The sequence below is a fragment of the Enhydra lutris genome, unplaced genomic scaffold (assembly GCF_002288905.1).
Source record: "Enhydra lutris kenyoni isolate GAN:26980312 unplaced genomic scaffold, ASM228890v2 scaffoldscaffold76, whole genome shotgun sequence".
NCBI classification, from domain to species: domain Eukaryota; kingdom Metazoa; phylum Chordata; class Mammalia; order Carnivora; family Mustelidae; genus Enhydra; species Enhydra lutris.
In genome coordinates this window covers 37,520-63,114 of record NW_019154160.1, presented here as the reverse complement: position 1 = coordinate 63,114, position 25,595 = coordinate 37,520, and the positions used below count along the sequence as shown (strand labels likewise).

At 45.5% G+C, this 25,595-nt stretch overlaps 1 protein-coding gene across 1 annotated transcript in view; it reads right to left on the bottom strand.

Annotated features, from left to right (window-relative positions):
* The window catches only part of LOC111160478 (nidogen 1), an 82,302-nt gene extending 61,347 nt beyond the window's left edge, over positions 1-20,955 (bottom strand). Inside the window, exon 1 of the mRNA XM_022523620.1 lies at positions 20,688-20,955. Within this exon, the coding sequence (XP_022379328.1) occupies positions 20,688-20,900 (213 nt within the window). The 5' untranslated portion in view covers positions 20,901-20,955. The remainder of the gene's footprint in view (positions 1-20,687) is intronic.
* Between the last annotated feature and the right edge of the window lie 4,640 nt (positions 20,956-25,595).

The window sequence follows — 25,595 nt, the reverse complement described above, 5'->3', positions numbered from 1 at the left end:
ACCAAGTGGGATTTTTCCCGGGCTGCAAGGGTGGCTCAACATCCCCAAATCAATGTGATAGAGTACATTAATAAAAGAAAGGACAAGAACCATAAGATCCTTTCAATAGATGCAAAAGAAGCATTTGACCAAGTACAGCATCCTTTCTTGATTAAAACTCTTCACAGTGTAGGGATAGAGGGAACATACCTCAATATCATAAAAGCCATCTATGAAAAACCCATGGCAAATATCATTCTCAATGGGGGGAAAACTGTGAGCTTTCCCCCCTAAGGTCAGGAACACGACAGGGATGTCTGTTGTTCAACATAGTACTAGAAATCTTAGCCGCAGCAACCAGACAACAAAAAGAAATAAAAGGCATCTGATCAGCAAAAGAAAAGTCAAGCTGTCACTCTTTGCAGATGACATGATACTTGGAGAACCCAAAAGACTCCACCTCAAAATTGCTAGAACTCACACAGGAATTCAGCATCATGGAAGGATAGAAAGCAGTTGCATTTCTATACACTAACAATGAGACAGAAAAAAGAGAAATTAAGGAGTTGATCCCATTTACAATTGCACCCAAAACTACAAAGGTACCTAGGAATAAACCTAACCAACAAGGCAAAGTATCTGTACTGAGAAAATGATAGAATGCTCATGAAAGAAATCAAAGAAGACATAAAGAAATGGAAAAACATTCCATGCTTACAGACTGGAAGAACAAATATCATTAAAACATCTATTCTCCAGGGGCACCTGGGTGGCTCAGTGGGTTAAGCCTCTGCCTTTGGCTTGGGTCGTGATCTCAGGGTTCTGGGATCGGGCCCCACATCGGGATCTCTGCTCAGCAGGGGGCCTGCTTCCTCCTCTCTCTCTGCCTGCCTCTCTGCCTACTTGGGATCTCTATTTGTCAAATAAATAAATAAAATCTTAAAAAAAAAAAAAAAATCTATTCTCCCTAGAGCGATCTATACATTTAAAGCAATCCCTATCAAAATACCATCAACTTTTTCACAAAGCTGGAACAAACAATCTCAAAATTTGTATGGTACCAGAAAAGACCCCAAATAGCCAAAGAAATGTTGAAAAAGAAAACCAGAACTGGTGGGCTTCAAGCTCTGCTAGACAGTATGGTACTGGCACAAAAACAGACACACAGATCAATGGAACAGAATAGAGAACCCAGAAATGGACCCCCAACTCTATGGTCAACTAATTTTTGACAAAGCAGGAAACAATATCCAATGGAAAAAAGACAGTCTCTTCAACAAATGGGTGTTGGGAACACTGGGCAGCCACATGCAGAAGAATGAAACTGGACCATTTTCTTACACCATACAAAAAAACAGAGTCAAAATGGATGCAAAACTTAAGTGTGAGAAAGGAATCCATCAAAATCCTAGAGGGGAACACAGGCAGCAACCCTATGATCTCGTCTGCAAGAACTTCTTGCTAGACAGGTCTCCAAAGGCAAGGGAAACAAAGGCAAAAATGAACTCTTGGGACTTCATCAAGATAAAAAACTTTTGCACAGCAAAGGAAACAGTCAACTAAACCAAAAGACAACCAACAGAATGGGAGAAGATATTTGCAAATGACATACCAGATAAAGGGCCAGTATCCCAAATCTATAAAGAATTTATCAAACTCAACACCCAAAGAACAAATAATCCAATCAAGAAATGGGCAGAAGACATGAACAGACATTTCTCCAAAGAAAACATTCAAATGGCAACAGACACATGAAAAGGTGCTCCACATCACTCAGCATCAGGGAAATACAAATCAAAACCACAGTGAGATACCACCTCACACCAGTCAGAATGGCTAAAATTAACAAACCAGGAAACAATAAATGGGGGCAGGGATGCAGAGAAAGGGAATCCCTCTTACACTGTTGGTGGAAATGCAAGCTGGTTCAGCCACTCTGGGAAACAGTATGGAGGGTCTTCAAATAGTTGAAAATAGAGGTACCCTATGACCCAGCAATTGCACTACTAGGGATTTATCCTGAAGATACAAATGCAGTGATCCAAAGGGAAGCCTGCACCCCAATATTCACAGCAGCAATGTCCACAAGAGCCAAACTACGGAAAGAACCCAGATGTCCATCAACAGATGAATGGATAAAGAAGATGTGGTATACATATACAAGTGAATGCTATTCAACCATCAAAAAAAAGGAAATCTTGCCATTTGCAACGATGTGGATGGAACTAGAGGGTATTATGCTAAATGAAATAAGTCAGTCAGAGAAAGACAATTATCATATGACTTCACTCATATACGGAATTTAAGAAACAAAACAGAGGATCATAGGGGAAGGGAGGAGAAAAAGAAAACAATATGAGACCGGGGAGGGAGAAGATACATGAGAGACTCTTAATCATCGGAAACAAACTGAGGGTTGCTGGAGGAGAGTGGGTGGGGGGATGGAGTAACTGGGTGATGGACATTAAGGAGGGCACGTAATGTAATGAGTACTGGGTGTTATATAAGACTGATGAGTCACTGAACTCTACTTCTGAAACTAATAATACATTGTATGTTAATCAATTGAATTTAAATTAAAAAAATAAACACAATGTCAAAGATTTTTTAAAAAGAGAGAGAAATTGGGCCCTGCATGGAGCTCTGCACTGAACATTGGGCCTGCTTAGGATTCTCTCACTCCCTCTGCTCACCCCCCTCTTAATCTCCCTCCCACTCCCTCCTGGCATGGGTGCACACATCCTCTCTCTAATTAAAAAAAAAAAAGTTCCTAAAATCTTTTTGATAACTGGAAACCTTAGTTATACTGAGAAGAGCAAAATAATGGATATTCATTGACTATCTAGATCACTTTCAAATAAAAGGAAATACTGAAACTAATTACTGAACCCAAGTTTATTTACCTGTGGTTTTCTTTTACAGAGGAACTCAAGATATTTGGGTCTATTTGTAAATATGTTCCAGGCCACACTGGGGACCTGGGTGTGGGCATCTGGATGGGGCATCTGGATGGCTTAGTCCATTAAGCATCTGCCTTCGGCTCAGGTCATGATCCTGGGGTCTTGGTATTGAGCCCCACGTCAGGCTCCCTGCTCAGAGGGGAGGCTGCTTCTCCCTCTCCCTCTGCCCTTCTCCCCTGCTTGTGCTCACTCTCTCTCATGCTGTCTCTCTCTCTCTCAAATAAATAAATACAATCTTAAAAAAAAAAAAAGGAGCATTTACTATTAGGAAGAATATCTGGAAATTATGAAATGTATTTATAAATTTGTCAGTCTAGAATTGCTTACTTCTTAGTTTTCAATAGGAATTAAGGATTCCAATAATTAAGAATTCTAATTAATATATGTAATTAAGACTACTAGAAATAATAAGGTTTTTTAAAGCATGCTATAATATCAACATATTCTGATCTTGACAAGAGATTGTGAATGGTTTTTCTTTACCTTTTAAGTAATCTACCTGGAAAGCAAAGATTTTTGTCTTGCTAAAATAACTCACTGTGCTTAATGTTATCTTTCTCATGACTTTGATTACTTAAGAAAATACAGTCTTCTCAACAGTAAGAGAGTGAAGTTTTGTTCACAACTATGTAACTTTCTATATTTGCCCTTAACATTGTCTATTGTCACTTTGACTAAATAATGAAGTCTTAAATCATAATGATCTGTGATCCTACTTAATCAGATATTCAAGCCTTTTGACATCTTCTAAAAACCAAATTCTTTAAAAGATTTTATTTATTTATTTGACAGAGATCACAAGTAGGCAGAAAGGCAAGGAGAGAGAGAGAGGAAGCAGGCTCCCTGCCGAGCAGAGAGCCTGATGTGGGGCTCGATCCCAGGACCCTGAGACCATGACCTGAGCCGAAGGCAGAGGCTTAACCCACAAAGCCACCCAGGTGCCCCTAAAAACCAAATTCTTTTGGTTTGGAGTTTTTTTTTTTATCCCAAAGTAATTTTAAGATTTCCCAGAGGGTCCCTTTCAAATCTCAAAGGACTTGTCTCTCCCCTTGTAAAAGAGAGATGTTAAATTGCTTAGGTTTACTTGGTATGTTAAAGTACGTGGGGTTCATTGTCAAATAAGTGACAGCCCAACCAGGTGGTTAAGGACAGTCACTTGCTGGTAGCTCCAGGAAACTCAGGATGTCCTGGGGACCTCATGAAGAGAAAAATTCACCCAAATCCATGGGTATTTTCAGGCTAAGTCTGACAGTGAGTCCCTAGCCTGGCTTCTTAGTCTGGAAAGGCTTTTAAAAGTCCAACCTAAGATTCCTTATGAAAAGTTCCAGCAGAGGTGTCTGGGTGGCTCAGTCAGTTAAGTAAGTGTCTGACTCTTGGTTTAGGCTCAGGTCATGATTTCAGGGTCAGGTCATCATTTGGAGGTCAGGTCATGATTTCAGGGTCGTGAGATCAAGCCCTGCCTTGAGCTCTGTGCTCGTGGAGACTTTGCTTGAGACTCCCTCTCCCTCTGCCTCCCCGCCTCTGACAACTCATGGGAGCGAGCTTTCTCTCTCAAATAAATAAATCTTAAAACAACAACAACAACAACAACAACAAAAAGTTCCAGCAAAGCAGATTTAAAAGGAGCCGATATAGTCAATCACTCTTCTTGCTGTGCTTTACACAAATAATCCGCTCAAATTTAATTTTTCAACTTATTTTGCAAACAGTTTAGTTTGCATGATTACCTTTGATAGAAATACGGGTGACTGATTCAGAGAAACTAGTAACACGATGTTGTGGATGTCACATTCTACTCTTGTTCATTGTGTCTGAGGATTTGTTACATCCCTATACACTGTACTGAATCCTCAATTCTTTGTGTTTCTTCAAATGTCTGGCTACACTTCCAGACTAACGTTTCCAATCTTCTCTCCCCCTTCTGATTTGGAATCACTACAAAGAAAGACTGCCTTTGAATATCCCTGTAAGGGACCATACCAGGTCCTCCATACTGCCAAGAGAGCAGTTAAACTTCAGGGACTTGAACCACGGGTCTCCCAGTTAAAAAGGGTTCCTCCAGACCCTTGGAACTGCACCCCAGCTGGAGATATAAAATTAATATCAACAAGGGATACAGATGGCATCTTGAGGTGGACAGACCTCCCAAGGTCATGGATCAAGATCTTCACCTCCTGGGGGGCCTTTTTGTCTTAGTCAGTGAAGTGTCTGACTCTTAATTTCAGCTCAGGTCTGAATCTCAGATTCAGGGTCATGAGGTCAAGCCCTGCACCGGGTTCCATGCTAGGTGTGGAGTCTATTTAAAAAAAAAAAACAAAAAAAGATTTTCATCTCCAATATGAAGTCTTTATTCCTTTTTCCTTTTCATCACTTGTGTGTTCTCTCTGAATGCATGGGAAGGCAATGCTTCCGGGGTGTGGTCCCTGTCTCTGAATGTGTTGTTAAAGTAGCGCCTACCCAACAAAACCCTTGGACTCCCTCCCCAAAATTGTTCTTTTTTTTTTTTTTTAAAGATTTTATTTATTTATTTGTCAGAGAGAGAGAGAGAGAGAGAGAGCAAGCGTGCACTGGCAGACAGAGTGGTAGAGGGAGAAGCAGGCTCCCTGCGGAGCAAGGAGCCGGACGCGGGACTCGATCCCAGGACCCTGGGATCATGACCTGAGCCGAAGGCAGCCGCTTAACCAACTGAGCCACCCAGGCGTCCCCCCAAAATTGTTCTTGATAAGAGGACAGCCCTTGATTATCTTTTAGCCGAGCAAGAAGGTGTCCGTGCCATGGCCAACAACACTTGCTGCACTTGGCTTAAGAAAGTGGCTCCTTCAAGGGGGTCTTTCTTTGACTTACTTGATGCTGACTGGTTTGCTTCTTGGATGCCATCGCTCCAAAGTGCCCTCTAGACATTGGGAATTATCCTGCTTGTAATAATCATGGCGGTCTCCCTGAAACACTGTGGTGTTCTCTCTAAAGCTTTAAATGTATGTTTGCAGCCACTAACCACCAAGCAAATGATCTTCTTAAGACTGATTCATCAGAGGGGCGCTCGGGTGGCTCATTCGTTAGGCGTGTGTCTTCGGCTCAGGTCATGATCCCAGGGTCCTAGGTCCTGGCCCCGCATCTGCATCCGGCTCCCTGCTCAGCGGGAAGCCTGCTTCTCCCTCTCCCACTCCCCCTGCTGTGTTCCCTCTTTCTCTGTCAAATAAATAAATAAGATCTTTAAAAAAAAAGATTAACTCATCAGAAAAGAAACAAAGGGAACAACTGACTTCAAGAATGTAAACCCGGGGCGCCTGGGTGGCTCAGTTGGTTGAGCGGCTGCCTTCGGCTCAGGTCATGATCCCGGACTTCCAGGATCGAGTCCCGCATCGAGCTCCCAGCTCCTTGGGGAGTCTGCTTCTCCCTCTGACCTTCTCCTCTCTCATGTTCTCTCTCACTCATTCTCTCTCAAATAAATAAATAAAATCTTAAAAAAAAAAAAAAAAAAAGAATGTAAACCCAAGGTCATGACCTGCAAATACTCTGGAAATATTCAGCAAAAAGACATAATAATCTGTGAATACCATACAGAGCATGAGAAAAAAAAAAAAAAAACAAGAACTCCAGAGCTGGGAAAAGGGCTAATGCCTTCAGTTTTGATCACATCTCTTAGGCTGAGAGCCTGATCAAAAGGGGAGAATTGCTGAAAACAAAACAAATCCCCACAAGATAACATGACCAAATGGAGTCGCTTATGCCAGACTCCACATCACCAAAACCAAGACTTACTTTTTTTTTTTTTTTTTTTTAGCTTCAGGGGCAGACGTTAGTGATTCATCAGTCTCCTATCATACCCGGTGCTCAGTACGTCATGTGCCCTCCTTAATGCGCATGACCTGTTACCCCATCCCCCCATCCATCACCCCTCTGGCAACCTTCAGTTTATTTCCTATAGTTAAGAGTCTCTTATTGGGGCACCTGGGTGGCTCAGTGGGTTAAAGCCTCTGGAATTCGAGCCCCCGCATCGGGCTCTCTGCTCAGCGGGGAGCCTGCTTCCCTTCCCCTCTCTCTGCCTCCCTCTCCGCCTGCTTGCGATCTCAGTCTGTCAAATAAATAAATAAAATCTTAAAAAAAAAAAAAAAAGAGTCTCTTATGAACCAAGATTTAACTAAATTACAGTTTTGGCTTTCCCAAAAATGGAATCTGAAACCAGTTAGGACTCGCCTGACCGGTACTAGCCAGAAGATCTGCCGGACGGACCCTTCCCATCCTCTCAAGGAAAGGGACCTTGCAACGACCCAATTCCCTTTTGTACACAGCGTAACTTCCTTGTTCCTCTCCCTTCTGGCTATGAAAGTCTCCCGTGTCGTAAAGCTCCTCAGAGCTCATTTCTACCTGCTACTTTGGATACTGCCCAATTAGAACTGATTTTTGTTGCAGTAAACTCTTAAAAGTTTTCAATAAGCCTCAGTTCATATTTTAACAACAGTTCGCGATTAGCACGTTGGAACCCGGACTCAGGCGCCCTGACTCCCAAAGGTCCCGCACACTCTCTGCGTAGATTACACCACAGAACTGTTACGGATTGAATGTATTCCTGAGAAAGCCTTTCTGAAATATTGAGAGGAGAATAATAATAATAATAATAATGTTGTACTATGGTCTACACCACTTCTTTATTGAAAACAGCTACTTCCAGTCCACTGACCAATGTAATTATTGCCCTGAGATCTTACTTTAGAGTTTACACTGGGGAAAAAGACGCTCCTTTGGCAAAACTAAACTTCAGTTCAGTGTGCTCGTAGCACAGCTTAATGCGCCCTTTACTGAGCACATCGAGGGGCCCCTGACTGCCTCAGTCGGTGGGGCTGGCGACTCGATCTCAGGGTTGTGCGTTCGAGCCCCACATTGGGTGTAGAGCTTACTTTCAATAAATAAAAGAAAGAAGGCACATACCTGTTCTCTCACTGCAAGGAACACACCAGACAATAGGCCGTGCATCCAGCTGCACGGGGCAGAACACGTCACTCCTATCACAAAACACCCGGGGGAAAATGCCCAGCCCCACACGGCTGGGCTGACAGCTGGAGCCACTTACTTATGATTGTTTGAACTCAGCTGACATGGTGAGGAGGGAGGACAGAGCAACTAACTCGTGATGGGGAGTGTTTCGTGATCATCCTTAAAGACGGCAGGGATAACTGGGGAAAGTCATTCAGTAAACTGCACGTTAGACTCTTTACATTTCACATGCGCACTGAGGACGTTGAAACGACCCTCTTTGTAGGCTTCAGGGAGTCTAGTAGCAGTGCCCAGGGCAGAAAGCAGCCAGCAAGAGTGGGGGATTCTTCAAAACAGATGTGGTTCAGAATACTTGAGGCAGGCACAAATAAGAAACAAATGGGGTCGTTTTTACAAATGCAAACGGCTCTACTGAGAAGACAATGAAATCGCCTGCTGTTGCAAAAGCAAACTCCACGGGTGGGGAGGAGCAGGAATTTAAGGTAAAATTAGTTGGGGCAGAGAATGGAAAGGCAACAAACATTTATGGAGCGGCTGCTGAGTCTGAGGTCCTTTACTAAAGCGGTCCACCTTTTTCAACATGTAATACAAACATCCTTCTTTTCATATATATAAAAAAGACAAGAAAATGAGACTCAATTTAGCTTAATATCATATAGCCAGCAAGCCCTGCAACCAAGATTTGAACCCACTCCTGCTCTTTCTGTTATATTTGGCTGCTAGTGCAGAAGATTCTTGAGCCAAAGTCATGGAAATTGCAGTTTCGTTGGAAAGCCTGGGTAGCTAGAAACAGTGAAAAAACTAAAAGGGCCTAAGGAAAGAAAAGCTTGAGGAAGAAGCCCAGGAAACGGCCAGATCCATAATACCATCAAGAAAGAGGTTGACTGGGGTGCCTGGGTGGCTTAGTGGGTTAAGCCTCTTGGTCGGCTCAGGTCATGATCTCAGGGTCCTGGAATTGAGCCTGCTTCTCCCTCTCTCTGCCTGCCTCTCTGCCTACTTTGTGATCTCTCTCTCTGTCAAATAAATAAATAAATAAATAAATAAATAAATAAATAAATAAAATCTTTTTTAAAGAAAGACAGGAAGAAGTTGACTGATTTCAAGCCTGGGATTGAGCCTGCTTCTCCCTCTCTCTGCCTGCCTCTATGCCTACTTTGTGATCTCTCTCTCTCTCTCTCTCTCTCTGTCAAATAAATAAATAAATAAATAAAATCTTTTTTAAAGAAAGAAAGGAAGAAGTTGACTGATTTCAAGCCTAGGACAACTAAGGGCAAGCCTAGGACAACTAAGGGACCTGGGGTCTGACCCACTTTCACGGTACTTTCCAGTTTATGAAGCACCTTTATTCCAGTTATTGGAGTCAATCTAGTAAAGTAGGCATTAATATCATCTTCATTCTCCATTTCAGAAAAACTGAGTTTCAGTTTACAGGTCTTGCCTAAGATCATACACTCGAAATGCCAGAACAAAACTCTTGAGTCCAAATTGCAAATTTTTTCCGTTAACCCCACAGAGCCAGAGAAATGGCTCTGGTTTGAATTAGAAATAAAAACAAAAGTCTTAGCATTTAAAAACAAGGGACAACCTAGGGGTAATAGTTAAGAGATGTGTCAGTGTTTTTAACTTAATCCAGTTAACATCTAATGAGAGACTTTGGATCGATCACCCCATCTCTTCTGTATGAAATTACCTGAGGTACCTTCCAACATTTAAAAATGGTGGAATCTTTAAATGTCCACTTCTAGTGTGTCTATCAAAAAAGGGGGAGAAATGTCCCTCAGGATTCCAGAACAGAAGTCAGTCAGGGAAAGGGGGGAAGGGCTTGTCTAAACTCTCAGTTGCTGGGGAGAAGCAGGCTCCTCTTTGACACTTTGGAGGTAGATATCTGAAGTTGACCAAGGGGAGCCCCAGAAAATCCCCTAGTGGATTACACCACTACTTAAATTGAACACCAATCCCTTCGTTTGAACATTAGAAATTACAGAGAAAGAATTAAGTCTCCACCTGCCTTTCCAGAATGAGCCCTATGTCAGTATCACCCAAAAGCCCCAGCCGATGAGGGCAAGCTTCCCTTTACAGAAGTACAGCAACTAATAAATGTAGAAAGCATGACAGAAACAAAAAAGCCAACAACAAAACAAACTAAAACACCACTTGGCAGCCCTTAATGTAATAACTGACTCAAGCAAAAATCATCAATGGATACTAAGATTAATTGAAAGGTGGTGGGAAAGGGGCAGCTGCGTAAGGCTGAAGTTTCATCCCACAGCTTGCTCGGTGTTCGCAAGGGGGAAAACATGACAGACATGATCCGGCCGTCATCTCATTAGCAGGAGCAGCTAGTACAGTAATAACCAGACATCACTTGTTTCCTGATGTTATAACATACGTGACTTCACTCATAAAATATTCTAAGTAAAGTTTAACCTACTCTGTAATAAAAATACTAATATCCCAAATAAAAAATGATCAGAGGACTTCAATAAATGTTCTCCAAAGATATATAAATGGCCAATAAGCACATGAAAAGATGCTCAACCTCACCAGCCATCAGGGAAATGCAAATCAAAACCATAGTGAGATACCACTTCACACCCATTAAGTTGACTAGGATCAAAATCAATAGATTCTGTTGACTAAGTTCAACAGAAGACGCAGATACATTGGAACCCTCATACATTGTTGGTGGGAATGTAAACTGGTGCAGCCACTTTGAAAAACAGTTTGATAGCCCCCAAAATGTTAAACAGAGTTACCATATTGATGAAGTTCTAGAACATCGGTGAGGTTCGGTTGGGTGGAGTCTGGAGCCAATGACCAAAAAACAATTCTTGAGACATCTTTGGTGCAAAATGGTGGTTTATTAAAGCACGGGGACAGGACCCGTGGGCAGGAAGAGCTGCTGCCCCGGGGTTGTGAAGGGTGGCAGTTATGTACCTTGGAGTTGGGAGAGGTAAGGAAAAGGGAGGTTTCAACAGAACTTTCATATGCTGAAGAAGACCAACAAGACACCAGAGCCTTTGCCATTGCCAAGTTCGTTTTGCCCTTTTTAGCAAGCTATTAACATTAAGGTAGTTGGGAGATTCCTAAAGAATGTCACATGTGTCCCACCCAGGAGTGGGGGTGGGGAAAGGCTGCAGGTGTCAACTTTTGCTTTGTCCTCAGCCAGCCTTCTGTTCCTGCATCAACATGACCTAGTTTGGGGAAGTGAAATTTACCTCTACCCTCAAAATTTCTTCTGACTGGTCTAAGAATAAAATTGACACAAGACACATTAGCAGGATAAAAATTAATTTCGAATGAACAGGAGCACCATATGTGGGGGTCATGTTCCCAGACAGGAAGGTAAAATGAGGCATATATGCCATTCTGCGCTAAGGAACGAGATAGGAGAGTAAGGACATTCACAGGACAATGAGAGCAGATGTTTGATCATTGGACATTTGTCTTCCATGTAGATGGGTCACTCAGAAAAAAACTTATCGCTGATAAAAACTCTCATTCTGGGAAAGACTGCCAACTTACTTTCTTCTAGGTCATTAAAGTGGGGACGAACGCTTTTCTCAAGCCCATTTGATCTTGATAGCTTTCTGCTCAAAATAACCCACGTGCTAAGGCACACACTTTTAGGGAGATTTGTTTTGAACCCCACCATTTGCAATTCCGCTCCTTAGTACAGACCCAGGAGAACTGTAAACAGATGTCCGCACGGAAACTTGTGCAGATATTCATGACGGTATTATTCATCAATCGCCAAAAAAGAGAAACAACCTGGATATCCATTAACTCATGAATGGACAAAACAGCAATATTATTCAGCCATAAAGAATAAAGTACTGATCCATACTACAACATGGAAGAACCTTGAAAATGCTACGCTAAGTGAAAGAAGCCAGTAACGAAAGATCACATATTGTATGACTCCATTTATGTGAAATGTTCAGAACAGGCAAATCCATAGAGATGGACAGTAGATTAGGGGGGGCATGGGGTGTGACCGCTAAAGGATATGAGGTTTGTTTTGAGGGCAATCAAGATATCCCATAGCTAGACAGTGGTGGTGATTGTACAACTTTCTGAATATATGAAAAATCGCTGAATTGTATACTTTAAAGGGGTGAATTTTACGGTATGTGAATCATATGTCACTAAAGCTGGTATTTAAAACGTCAAGGAGATATATAAAATCAGGGGGTGGCTATACATGTACCTATGTTTGTACATTTGAGAATCTCTGTGCAAGGAGATGAAAAAACAATCAACAGTGATTGTCTCTAGGGAGGGAAGTATGGGGCTCAAAGCCAGGGTGGGATGGAAATTTCCCCTTTCCCTGTTTTTACAAGTTATTATTATTATTATTTTTAACCATTTGCATCTAGTTCCAAAATTAATTTTAAAAAAAATTGTGGGGCACCTGGGTGGCTCAGTGGGTTAAAGCCTCTGCCTTCGGCTCAGGTTATGATCTCAGGGTCCTGGGATCAAGCCCCACATCGGGCTCTCTGCTCAGCGGGGAGCCTGCTTCCTCCTCTCTCTCTCTTTCTCTCTCTCTGCCTATTTGTGATCTCTGTCAAGTAAATAAATAAAATCTTTAAAATAAAATAAAATAAAACTGTAAGTGTTTTCTAAAGGAAAAAAAGAGTTTAACCTGAATATTTTCAAGATGGCCAGCTTTCAGGAAATACAGAGATGGAATTAACAAGCCAAACCCCATTCCAGAGAAACAGTGGAATGCAGAAGGTGGGGCATCCTACAGGACAACAGGCAGTGATTCTTAAATAAACCAACGAATCAAATGGGGGAGGTCAAGATTAAAACAGACGAAAGAGGGACCCCTAGGTGGCACAGTCAGTTGAGCCTCCTACTTCTGGTTTCCACTCAGGTCGTGATCTCAGGGTCGTGCAATGGAACCTCTGTCGGGCTCCGCGCTCAGTGCAGAATCTGCCTTGGATTCTTCCTCCCTCGCCCGCTGCCATCCCCCTTGTGTACACGAGAGCCCATGCTTTCTGTCTCTTTCGAATAAATAAAATCTTAAAAAAAAACAAAAAACAAAAACCAGACTAAGGAGACATAGTCACATGGAATGCTTGTCTTTCTGTAGACCTGTCTGAGTAAGTCTAGCTGTAAAGGCCAGCTTCGGGACTACTGGAGAGCTCTGACATGGAATGGACATAAACTGATAATAGGGAATTATTATTGATTTTGTTATGTGTGACTGTGGTAGGCTGGTTATATAGAGAAATGCTTATTATTTTAGGACCGCATACTAAAACATTCAGCGATGTAAATCACAAAGACTGTAATTTACCTTGGATACACCAGCAAAGGGAAATTAATGAAACAAATATGGAAACTGCAAACAACTGCTATTAGATAATGTGCCTGTGGGTGCCCATGGTATTATTTTCTCCCCTTTATGTGGGTGTTCGAAACATTTATAATTAAAAACTAAATGGAAGAAAAAAATTTACTTGAGGACAAAAGCAGTTATGAAACCTCCTCCCAAGGGACTAAGAATCAGCTTCCCTCACACGCAACGCGGAGGTGAACAGGGGTCATTCCGTGGGGAGGAGTTGAATGCACGAGTGGGTCCTCTCGTGCACTCGTGAGCCGTGGATGCACGTGTGACCTTCAGAGACCACTGCACAATGCCCCGCAGCACTGCAGTCCCACAATCCTACCCCAAAATTCTGTGCACAACAGGGGCTCTTAAGATACCGTCAAATAAATAAATGAATGGAAAGAAAAAGAAAGGAAAAGAAGAAAGTGTTATCCAATGTGGCACAGTATAAAGACCACAGAACTAGCAGCCAGAGGATCAGAGTTCGAGCACCAGCCCATACTCGGTAAGTGAATTCTGACAAGTGCCTTAGCTGTGCAGGTCACTTTGCTTCTCTACCATAGGATGCTCATCCCATGACCCGCCTGAGCTACCTCGCAGGGCTGCTGTGTGTCTCAGATGAGATAACACACAAGCAAGACCCCTTGTTCTCACCTTCCAGAGAGGTCTGGAACCTACCACTGCCACCACCTCTCATCTGGAATTCTCTCTTCCTCCTCCACCCCGTCCCCTCAAATCCTCCGCCTGGGAGACGACATAAATTTCTAAAACTTTTTATAACCAGATGACTCACACCGGAAAATTTCAACACCCAAAGGAGACCAGCAGCCGCACGCCTGGACACTCATCCATCAGCTCCTGCGATCAGCAACAGCCTCCCATTCCTGATTCACCCATCCCTCCCACATGTGTGCATGTTTATTTTTTCTTTTTTGAAATATTTTAGATTTTATTTAAAAAAGTTTTATTTATTTAATAAAATCTCAGACATCAAATCATTTCACTTGTCAATCTTTCCCTAGGCATCTCTTCTAGAAAAGCAATGGGTCTCAAAGATGTCCTTCATGGCTACTTGGTTTCAATTGGGATCCAACAAGGGCCACTTGGTTAACATGTTTCTCAAATCTCTTTTAATCTATAGGGGTTCTCCCTCCTTTTTCTCCCGTGCCATTTTTTTTTATTAAAGAAAGTGGGAATTTTCTCAGAATAAATCATGTCTCTCCTCTACTTAGAAAGCTCTAATGGCAGCCCCCTGCTTAACAGAATAAGATGAAAAATGCCTAGCATTCGTTCACTCATTCATTCAATAAATCATAACAGAGTGCCCACTGTGTGCCACGGGCTGCTAGCAAACCAGGGAACAGGGGCGAATATGGCAGGCCAAACCCTGCCTTCCTAGGGCTCAGGCTCTAGGGAAAAAGAGAGCCAACAAACAGGTAAGCGAATAAGTGAACTGCCTGGTTTTTAGAAAGGGACGCATGTCATGATGAAAATAAGGCAGGATGGAAAAACAATCACAAAGGGGGTCCGAGCAGAGCCCGCAGGACAGGAAGGTGCGGCCACGGGACATCAGGGCCATGTGCCCAGGCAGAGGGAAGCCGAGTACCAAGACCCAGATGAGACAAGCTGACTGTGTGGTGGGGGGCAGAGAAGGCAAGCGGGTGTGGCTGGAGCCTGGCTGGCGTGGAGAACCGAGAGAGGGGTGGGGGCTGGAGACCAGCTGGGTGGGGCCACGTGAGTCTTTGGGGGCACAGTGGGAAGTTTGGAAGCCCTGCCCTGAGCAGTGCCCCTCGGGGAGGGCTCCGACCAGGGTGACAAAGTCTCATTTAGCTCTGCCGGGTCCTTCTGCAGGCCTGCCCTCTCACACTCTGGGTTTCGGGTCATTCCTGTGATGTGACAAGCTCCTTCTCTCAACACTCACGATCTCATACACAGTTAGTTTTCCTCCGTTTGAACCACAGTCCTGAGCCTGCCTTCTTCACAAGGCGCAGCTCTACTCATCCTATAGTTCCAGCTGGGTTGGGAAAGTTCTTCCCTCCAGCTAGCTCAGGTGCCACCACAACATAAGGACAGACTTCTCCCTTGTAGCACACGTCACAGGGGCAATTGGCCAGTTATCGGTGTAATGTCCGTCTTCCCCAGCGGGCTGAAAACGTCATGAGAGCAGAAACAAGCTGATGTTTCGGTCTGCATCCCTGAAGCCTCGCACAGTGCCTGGAACAGCAGGCAGCAGATGAAGTGTTTGCTGCATGAACAGGTGGTCTATCCTAACACTGCACCGCATCTTACGAGAAATATTATCCAGTGTCTTGAAATAGTGCCTGTAACTATTCAACACCGGGTCACCCGAAGAATATTAAAAATCCAAAATCTGGGGCGCCTGGGTGCCTCACTCATTAAGCATCTGCCTTCCGCTCAGGTCATGATCCCAGCATCCTGGGATGGAGCCTGGCATTGGGCTCCCTGCTCAGCAGGAAGCCTGCTTCTCCCTCTCCCACTCCCCCTGCTTCTATTTTTTTTTTTTTTTAAGATTTTATTTATTTGACAGACAGAGATCACAAGCAGGCAGAGAGGCAGGCAGAGAGAGAGAGGAAGCAGGCTCCCCGCTGAACAGAGAGCCCGATGCCGGGCTCGATCCCAGGACCCTGGGATCATGACCTGAGGAGAAGGCAGAGGCTTAACCCACCGAGCCATCCAGGCGCCCCTCCCCCTGCTTCTGCTCCCTCTCTTGCTATCAAAAAAATAAGTAAAATCGTTTAAAAAAATCCAGAATTAGATGGGGCTCAGAGCTAATCTTGTTAAGCCTCTCCATTTTATAAATAACAAGGCCAGAAACAACAAGAGGGTGAGAAATGAAGGGATCTGACCTCAATTATAAGTTGAACAACGGGGTGCCTGGCTGGCTCAGTTGGTAGAGCACGTGACTCCTGATCTCGGGGTTGGGGGTTCAAGGTGCCACCAGCACCAACGTTACCTCCATGGAACAGATTGGCTCGTTTATGAAATCGAGAGTAATTTAAAGAGCTGGTGCTTCTGGTCTGTGTTTATATAGGTAAGTTGCACTCCAGTTACACTAGAAACACAGTGTATGGCCTAAAAGCTGAAACACTATTTGTACAGGATGCTTTCTCTTGCCTTGCTGTACGTCCCCATACATTAAGAAATTCCAGGGAGCTGGGGATCCTCGGGGCTCAGTTGGTTAAGCCTCTGCCTTCGCTCAGGTCATGATCCCAGGGTCCTGGGATGGAGTCCCATGTCAGGTTCCTTGCTCAGTGGGAGGCTGATTCTCCCTCTGCCTCTGCGCCTCCCCATGTTTGTGCTCTCTTTCATGCACCCACGCGCGAGCTCTCAAATAAATAAATAAATAAAATCTTTTAAAAAAAATCCAGGGAGTTTTCACCTTGACAGACTTTATGGTTCTGCACATTTGTGTGTAAAAGTACAAGAGGCATGTTTTTGTAGAAGCGACAGAGCCAGCATGAGCCTGTTACATACGAAATGTCCTTCTCAAAAGTTACATCAAAAATATAGCACCAAGGTACTACAAGAATAAAATAGAGAATGAAGGCTTTGACTTTAAACACACACACACACACACACACACACACACACTCTCTCTCTCTCTCTCTGCTATCAATGAAGAAGAAAGCGCATAGTTTGAGAGTACATTACCACACGATAAGCAGTTTAAATACATTAATTCAGGGATATTCAAAACTCCACGAGAAAGGCAGTGATATCTCTGTTTTCCAGATGAACAAACCACGGCTTTCAGAGGTTGGATAACTTATCCAGGATCCACAAGTCAGTGGCAGAAGGGAGAGTCAAGACCACACATACCGGGCTGCAGAGACCTCCATTTTTCTACATCACCTACTGACAGTCCAGGTGAACAGCTAAAATGAAAACGAAGGCAGACGAACATCTGTCAATAGTTAAGCTCCAAATCAGACAGCACCAGCGTTCAGAGAGTTTAAGGACTGAGAGATGAATGCAGTAGTTGGCACGAGTCAGGTAAGAAGGAGGAAGGACTTACGTTGACTGAGAGAATGGGAGAGAATCTGAGAGGAAAGAGGTAAATTAAGTGGAAGAATAAAAGAATAAGCAAAGGGCAAAAGTAAGGCATAATTTCCTCTCTGCAAAGGGTTAAGACAAAGCTAGAAATGAAGCCACAGGCGGTTCCATGGTGTAATGGTGAGCACTCTGGACTCTGAATCAAGAAATGAAGCCACAATGGTAGGCTGAGGCTCTGAACCCAAGCCAAAGAGCCCACGGTCTCCTGAAGTCAGGATGGGGGGGAGAGCACTAAAGAAGCTGAAAAGAAGTTGGCAAGTGTCACTGCCGACACGACAAGAAAGATACAAATGGGAAGGCCTGCCATGAACGTGAAGGCATCATGGGGAACCGAGCACCATGTTATTCAAGCCAATGGGCGACTCACAGTCCCCACCTTTGGGGCCCATTTAACATGACGGTTCACTCTCTCCCCCTTGACACACCTTTCTCACTTGGCTTCCAGGACTCCTCCTCCTTGCATTGCCCTGTCAGCCTCCATTGCCGTCTCCTCTTCTCCCTGATCTGTTGGAGCCCCCCTGGGACCTTCTCCATCTACATATTCTCCTGTGGTGGGGTTCATTTAGTTGTCTTGTTTTAGATACCATCTATGTGCCAAGGACTTCCAAGTTTATATTCAAAGTCTAGGATTTTCTTCTAAATTCCGGACTCCTACCCAACTGCCCACTCCATCCCAGACCCCTGACATTTGTGGTATATCACCTACTAAAATCCTATATAATTTACTTTATTGTGTTTGCCGTTTATTTTCTTGGTCCCATTCCCTTGCTAGAATGTAAACTACTCGAGGATAGGATTCTTTGTTTTGGTCACTTGCATTTTAAGTGCCTAAAATAGTGCCTGGCTCTTGATAAGTATTTGCAGAATAAATGGATAAAGGGATGGCATAAGGCAGCCTCGAGGCAATGTAAGAACCCTCACAAGGTACTGAGAGCAAGGAAAGTGACGGTAGATGGCGGGGAGGAGGAACGTGAGTACTTCTCGGTTTACCACGTGGAACCTCAAGTGACCAGACAGGCATTTGGGTGGAAACATCTGGTAGGATTTTGGAATTCTGGGACCAGTGTTTATTATTATTTCTTCATCTGAAAAGAAGGGCGGGTTGTTTTGAGGAGTAAATAACCTAAAACTAGCAAGTCCCTGACACACGGAGATACATTTACCCAATAATTGTTTTCCTTCTCGGGGACCGTTCATTCCCTCAGCCAGGTGCCCAGGATGGCACAGACCACCTAGCTCCTGTGCACATTCCCATCCATTCCCCTGTCTACTCCAGCCATCACACTGGGTCCCCCCCGGACTCATGTAGCCCTCCCTTGTCAGCCCTCTTTGAGGACTGCCTCGCCCGGGCCACACTTCCTTCAGGGGCAGCCCTCATCCAAGGACTGACTGATCAACAGACCGATCACTGTGAGGCACTGTGAGTCCTCTCATACCTCAAAGTTTGGGAAAGCCATCCCACTTCAGAGCTCCCAGGGTTGGCTGAGCCCTGTGCCTGGACTGCCCAGCCACTCAGCGTCAGCCTCCGCTTAGTCCCTCTGCACCTCCCTCCCCTCCAGAGGTGTGGATGTGAGGGACTCATCCCTCCCAGTGAAATAACCTGCCTGCTGATCTCCATTTCAGACTCAGTTTCCTGGCAACCCAACCCGTGGCAGATAGAACATCCAACAGAGCTCTGGGATTCTTTCTCATTGAAATGCAGATTAAACCTGGGGGGACCTGGAAGGTATGGTTTGACCGGATATCCTTTTTTAGCAATAGATTTTTCTAGGTTTTTAGAATGTGATGTGGTTAGTCTGATGCCACAAATAAAGGGGGAGGAGGCCCCAAATTTAACAAAAGAATTCAGTGGGTCTGTTAAGAAGGAAAAAAAAATTATTTTTATTTTCAATAACCCCTAACTGGTATTTAGCATTTCCTTCCATTATGAATGCAGGCAACAAAGTATAGCAGTAACTCTTAATGACCTCACCACAAAGAGAAGTCCCAAATATTCGCACGTCACGTTTAGTCACGGCAAGTGTCTTCAAATATTGTTTACTGTCCAGACAATGTTGAAAATAAAGTAATTATCTGACACTCCCATTGGACACATTGTTACACCTATTTAATAACGTTAGAAATAACCACATATAGGGTGCCTGGGTGGCACAGTTGGTTAAGGGTCTGCCTTGGGCCCGGGGCATGATCTGGGAGTCCTGGGATGGAGTCCCGCATCCGGCTCCCCGCTCAGCGCAGAGGCTGGTTCTCCCTCTCCCTCTGCTCCTCCTCCGCTCCTGATTGCGCGCTCTCTCTCTCTCTCTCTCTTGCTCACTCTCTCAAATAAAAAGTAAAATCTTTTTTTTTTTTAAGTAAGCACATATATTATTACTTCAGGCACTTTTTGTTTTAATATTTTTATCTGGATTTCAACATAATGACTTCCTGGGCAATCCTGCAGATTTTAGTTTATGTAATTAAAAATATAATGGCAGGACAGACTCCAGCCGCTGTCTGTCCCCCCCTCCCCGTCTCTGGAATGCGCATCGCGTTCTATGAAATCCACATGGCGCGCGGCTGGGGAAGGCGGCGGCACGGAAGACTTCACCGAGGTGACAGCGTCCCCGGGCCCGGCCAGGGGCCCAAAGAGCTAAAGGCCACCGGGGCCCGCTCCCCGGCGGGGCCCCCCATGGTGACAACGCTCGCTACAGGAGACTGGACCTCCGGGTCGCCCTGCTTTCCCAGCCCGAAACTCTGGACTGAAACGAGCTCACCGGGGAGCGGACTCGCAGCCAGGACAGGTCCCGGGTCCGCGCGCAGACGCCGGCTCCCGCGGTCTTTCCCTGCCCCCACACCAACGCAAATCCCAGGGCCCGCGCGCCCCCCGGGACCCCGCTCCGGCCTCTGCCCTGCGAAGGCTCCGCGCCCGCGCCGGGCTCCTCCCGGGCCGCGTCCGGTCCCTGCAGGCCCAGGACGGCTGCAAGACGAGGCCCGACTTCCCGGCGGCGGTGCCGCCCACAGCTGCCGGAGGGGAGACTCCGCCCGGGGTCCCGGGGTCCCGCGATGCCTGCGTTTCCCGGTCGGGCATGGCGCGCGCGAGGCCGCGCAGATGGGGGGTCCCCACACCCGCGTGCTCCTCCGGCGGCAGCGGCCAGGCGGCGCGGAGACGTCGGCCGCCCCGGGGAGGCGGGGAGCCAGCGAGGGCCCGGAGACCCCGCGCCCCCGCGCCCCCGCCCACGACGCCCACGTCCGTCCCGCCCCGCGAGCGTCCCCGTCGGCCCCCGCCTCTCTTCCGACGGCGGCTCGGCCCCGCGCCTTCCTCCCCCGCCGCCCCCGCCGCCGGCCCCGGAGGTCACACTCACGTAGACCGAGTCGATGCCGGATTTGTCGAAGAAGCGGAGCGGCCGCCTCAGCTCCAAGGCTGGGGAGACGCGGTCGTCCCCCGCCTCCAGCTCCCGGTCCCCGTGTCCCGGGCCGAACGGGAAGAGCTCCTGGCGGCTCAGGCAGCCCCCGGGCCCCGCCAGCAGCAGCTGCAGGAGCAGCGCCCGCGTCCACGCAGCCCCGCTCCGGCGCATCGCGGCCAGCACGTTCCCGAACCGAAGTCCTGCAAAGCTGGCGGCTCCACGGGCCAGTCTGGGGAAGGCGGAGACGTAACCGGACGCCCCTCGGCAGCCCCTACGCGCCTCCCGCCTCCCGACGTCCCCACCCCAGGAACTAGGGGAGGGGAGCGAGGGGAGATGGGGAGCGCCCCGCCCCGTCCACAGGGCGCGCCGCCTAGGCTGCCCAATGGCCGCGAGGGGGAGGGCGAGGGGCGCCCCCGAATCCCCCTGCGGCTCCCGCGGCGTCGCCCTCGACCCCGCGGGGTCACGGGCGCTGGTGGCCGCGATTCCAGAAACCAGCCCGGTTGCCACGGAAGAGCAGGGCGCGGGGCTTTGCGCCACAGTCCTCGGGTCAGGGTTAAGGCAGAGGGCGGGCTGCGTGGAAATGCTCCGGATTCAGGAACACTGTCGCCCCCGGTGCTGCTGGCGGTGTCCGGAGGTCGGACTCGCTGGGTCAAACTCTGGTGGGCAGAGGGAGTAGGTGCCTGAGTGAATAAGAAGGGGCTGGACCAGGAGCCTGTTCCTTTATCCATCCCGTTTCTCAACGTTACTGAGCGCCAGATCTCTGCTTGGTGACGTGGAAGTTCGGCCAAAACATGGGGTCTCACCCTCCGAGACCAAGTCACGAGTGTGTAAGATGATGTGGTGTGAGGGGGGGTGGGGTCCCCAAGTAATAAAGGATATTAGGGCTGGAATAATGTGCCAAGGAGAGCTTCCTGGGGGATGTGGGGATCAAACCAGGTTTTCTGGAAGGGACGGAATTTCATCAGGAGGCTGGGGAAGGGGCATTCTGGAAGGTGGAGCTGTGGGTGGGTTGCCTTGAGTCAAGGCACCATCCCCCAGTTGAGAATTTGGAGAATGGCTGTTGGACGAGAAGCCTTAATACCAAACCTAGCAATCTGAACTCGCTCTAACACTCAGAGAGCCAGGATTGAGAATGCCCCGACCAAGGGAGATAAGGCACGTCAGTGGTGTCCTAACTAACGGGTTGATCATTAATTTGGCTTTGGGAAGTCCTCAGAGAGCTGTTGAAAGGGAAACAGGGGTGGGGGGCCCTGAGAAAGGAAAAAGTGGAAATTGAGAAGTATTGAACCTAAGAGCCATTACAATGAAAGAAAGACTGAGACCTGGTTATGATTTTGATATGGGGGTTAGGGAGAGAAGTTAGAATTGGGTGTAAGGTTTTAAGCCTGCAGGACTGCAACACCGGGCTGTCTTTTGAAGTCAGGGTGGACGACCAGGAACAGTGCAAGCGGGATATTCGTTTGCTGCCAGACCTCTTAACCTGGAGAGGTCAACAGGACACTTTTGCTGACTGTCACCATCTAAAATTAAGGACCTAGGACCCAATTTTGAAAGAAGTCTCCCAATAAACAGCAAATGCAATATAATATTTAAGGAGCATGAGTCCCGAACCAATAAAAAACAAAAAGCAAATGAAATCCACCCTTGAAACATAGAGTCTTTGATCAACTCTGGACGTCTTTTTCTTTTAAGTTCATTAGCCGGCATGGAAAACATTTATTAAGTTTCTGCATGTATCAATTTGTTTTGCAACCTTAATAACCCTAGGAGACAGAGACCATCCCCATTTGACTGAGGAGGGGCGTAGAGATTCAGAGAGGTTTATATCATTTTGCTAAGGTTATACAGCTGAAGCCTGCAGGTGAGCCACATGGTTCAGCTCCAGGACCACCTTAACCACTACATTCAATGGCTTTGTATTGCATTTTTTCCTTTTGTTAAAAGTGACTAATGCTGCCCTCAATCTGTTTCCTTCAACTTCCTCCCGGAATTGCAGCGCTGGGAGCCCCTGTTCCCCGCCCCAGAAGCACTTCCTGACTACTCCACGCTGTCCTGAGCTTCAACTGCCACATTTCTGGGCTTCCAGGCCCCAGCACTGCTCATTCCAATTGCCAAGGACTCTGTCTGGAGGCGCCTCTCGTCCTTTATGTTCACCTGCACACAGCGCGGGCCCAGAACACCCCTCCAGCCTCTAACGGCCTGGGCCTCAGACTCTCCTCCTTCAAACCCCCACCTTCTGCCTCACTTCAGAGCTGCTGAAGCAGAAGCTGTTGCTTGGGCCTGGAATGCTCTCACCCCCTCTCACGAATTCTCTCCGTTTTTGGTGCTCAGACAGCTTCCGAAGCTCCTATTGGCTCATGGAATTTTCCTCAGCTCATGCAAGAGTGAGAGCGGTTCTCCAGTGTCCTGGTTCAAAGCACCAAGCCCATTAGGACAAAATCCCTTTTGCGAGCAGCTCCCAGTCTATTGAAGAAGGAAGAGAGACTAACAGTAACACGGTGAGATGTTAACTCGTTTTAACAGAATTAATGCTCGTATCAGCTGCTGAGGTTAGTAACCTCAAGCAGATGTGGGGAGATGAAATTTGCAGAAGTTAGATAATGCGCCCAGTTTTGTAGTTAGTGGAAGAGCCTGGATTTGAAAGTTTTCAAATTTCACTGTACCTGAAACCAAAGCTAATAGTCTTCTGCCACACCCTTCTGACTTCCTAGAAAAGGAGAGGTTTCTCCCTCAGTTGCCAACAAGGTCTATGACTTTGTTGTTTCTACATTATGTTCATGCTCCGTTTACGTGTTCATTTATTTCATCAGAATGGTCTTGCTCAACTAAGTCTAGTAGATACTGTAAACTGTCTGCCTTTTCCTATTTATAGCCCGCACTCATTGCATGTCACTTGGGACTGGGGAATGTGACATCTACAATGTGCCTCTGACTGGGACAATGTGGCTGGATGCCAGCCACTCCTTTAGGATTTCTAGTTTTAAATACATTTAAATACAAAATCTTCATCACAGAATACTTCATTTTATGTCGTGCCCTGGTCATTTTCTAAGTGTATATAATAATTATGTGTTTTTCTGTAGTTGTTTCATGTGCCCCCCCCCACCATAAGCTCTTTGGGGGAAGGCTCACATGTTCTGTTCTTTTCCAGAGTTCACAGAACCCCATCTAATGCTGTGTTCACATTGATAAAAGTTAATAGTTTGAAAACTCAGTAGTACTTTTAAAAGACATTTGATATCTGGTGTAGCATGACACCAGGGGTTTTTAAAATTATCTTTTATTAAACCCAGCACTTGAGAGACTCGTACTTTTTCACTGAGTGCTATCTTCCGGGTGAGACAGGAAGACAAAATTCAGGAAGCAGGCTATATCTATAAGTTAAACTTTCTGTGTGCTTTATTCAGACAAAAGTCCAGGCAACTGAGTGGGGAAATAGCTCAACTAGCTATTTCACTGAAAAAGACATCTGTTGTAATCTCATTCTCCTGTGAGCTTTGGCCACTGACCACATATGGTCACGGAGGATTCCTTTGTTTACTAGATGTTATGTAGAAATAAATTTGTTAGTGTTCCAATTCCAGGGAAATTCACCTAATTTGTGAGTAAGATGATCACTATTTTAAACAATTTAACCTCAATTCTTATCTCAGATAAAGATGACATAAAAGAAATAACCATCCTCTAACAAAGGAAGACAATGATATAGTTACAATTATCTGTAACTATATCAGGTTCCAAAACGATGTTCATTGCAAGGCGATATCATAGGAAACTCTTAGGAGATTGATCAAAAAGTTTGTATTTATGGCTTCTCAGCTCCTATTCTTAATTATCACTTTCTAACAATGGATTTTCATATGATAATCACTTTTCCCCAACCTTTATTGAGGTAAAATTGGCAAATAAAAATCGTATACATTTAAGGTGTACAGTGTAATGATTTGACATACAAAGGGGAAATGATTACCCAAACTGAGGTAATTAACACATCTATCATTTCACAGTTACCCTTTTTTGTGTGTGCAATGAGAACACTACTATCTACTATCTTAGTGGGTTGCCTGGATGGCTGTTGGTTAAACATCTGACTCTTGGTCTCATCTCTGGTCTTACTTCAGCATCTTGAGTTCATGCCCCCTTCATGCCCAGCATGAAGCCTACTTACACACACACACACACACACACACACACACACACACATACAATACAGCATTATTAACTCCTGTCACCTTGCGGTACATTATGTCCCCAGAATTTATCTTATAAACTGAAATTTTGTGCCTTTTGACCAACACTTTCCCATTTCCTCCACTCTCCAGGCCCTGGCAACCACCATTCTACTCTCCCTGTATGAAAGAATAGCAAAGATTTTTGATATTGTAACCCATATTCATTTTAAAGGCCTCACATGAATTTTCATTGAAAATAATACTGATTTAGCCACAGCAATTAGACAAGAAAAACAAATTAGAGGCATCCATATTGGTAGAGAAGTTAAACTGCCACTATTTGCTGACAACATGATGCTATATAGAAGACTCCACCAAAAAACTACTAGAACCGATAAATTAATTCAGTAAAGTCACAGGATACAAAATAAATATACAGAAATCTGTTGCACTTTTATACACTAATAATGCAGTAGCAGAAAGAAGAATTTAAAAACAATACCATTTACTCTTGCACCAAAAGGAATAAAATACCTAGGAATAAACTTACCCAGATGTGAAAGACCTATATGCTGAAAATTATGAAACACTGATGAAAGAAACTGAAGGTGACAAAAACAATGGAGAAATACTCCATACTCGTGGACTGAGAGACTCAATAATGCTAAAATGTCCATATTACCCAAAGCGATCT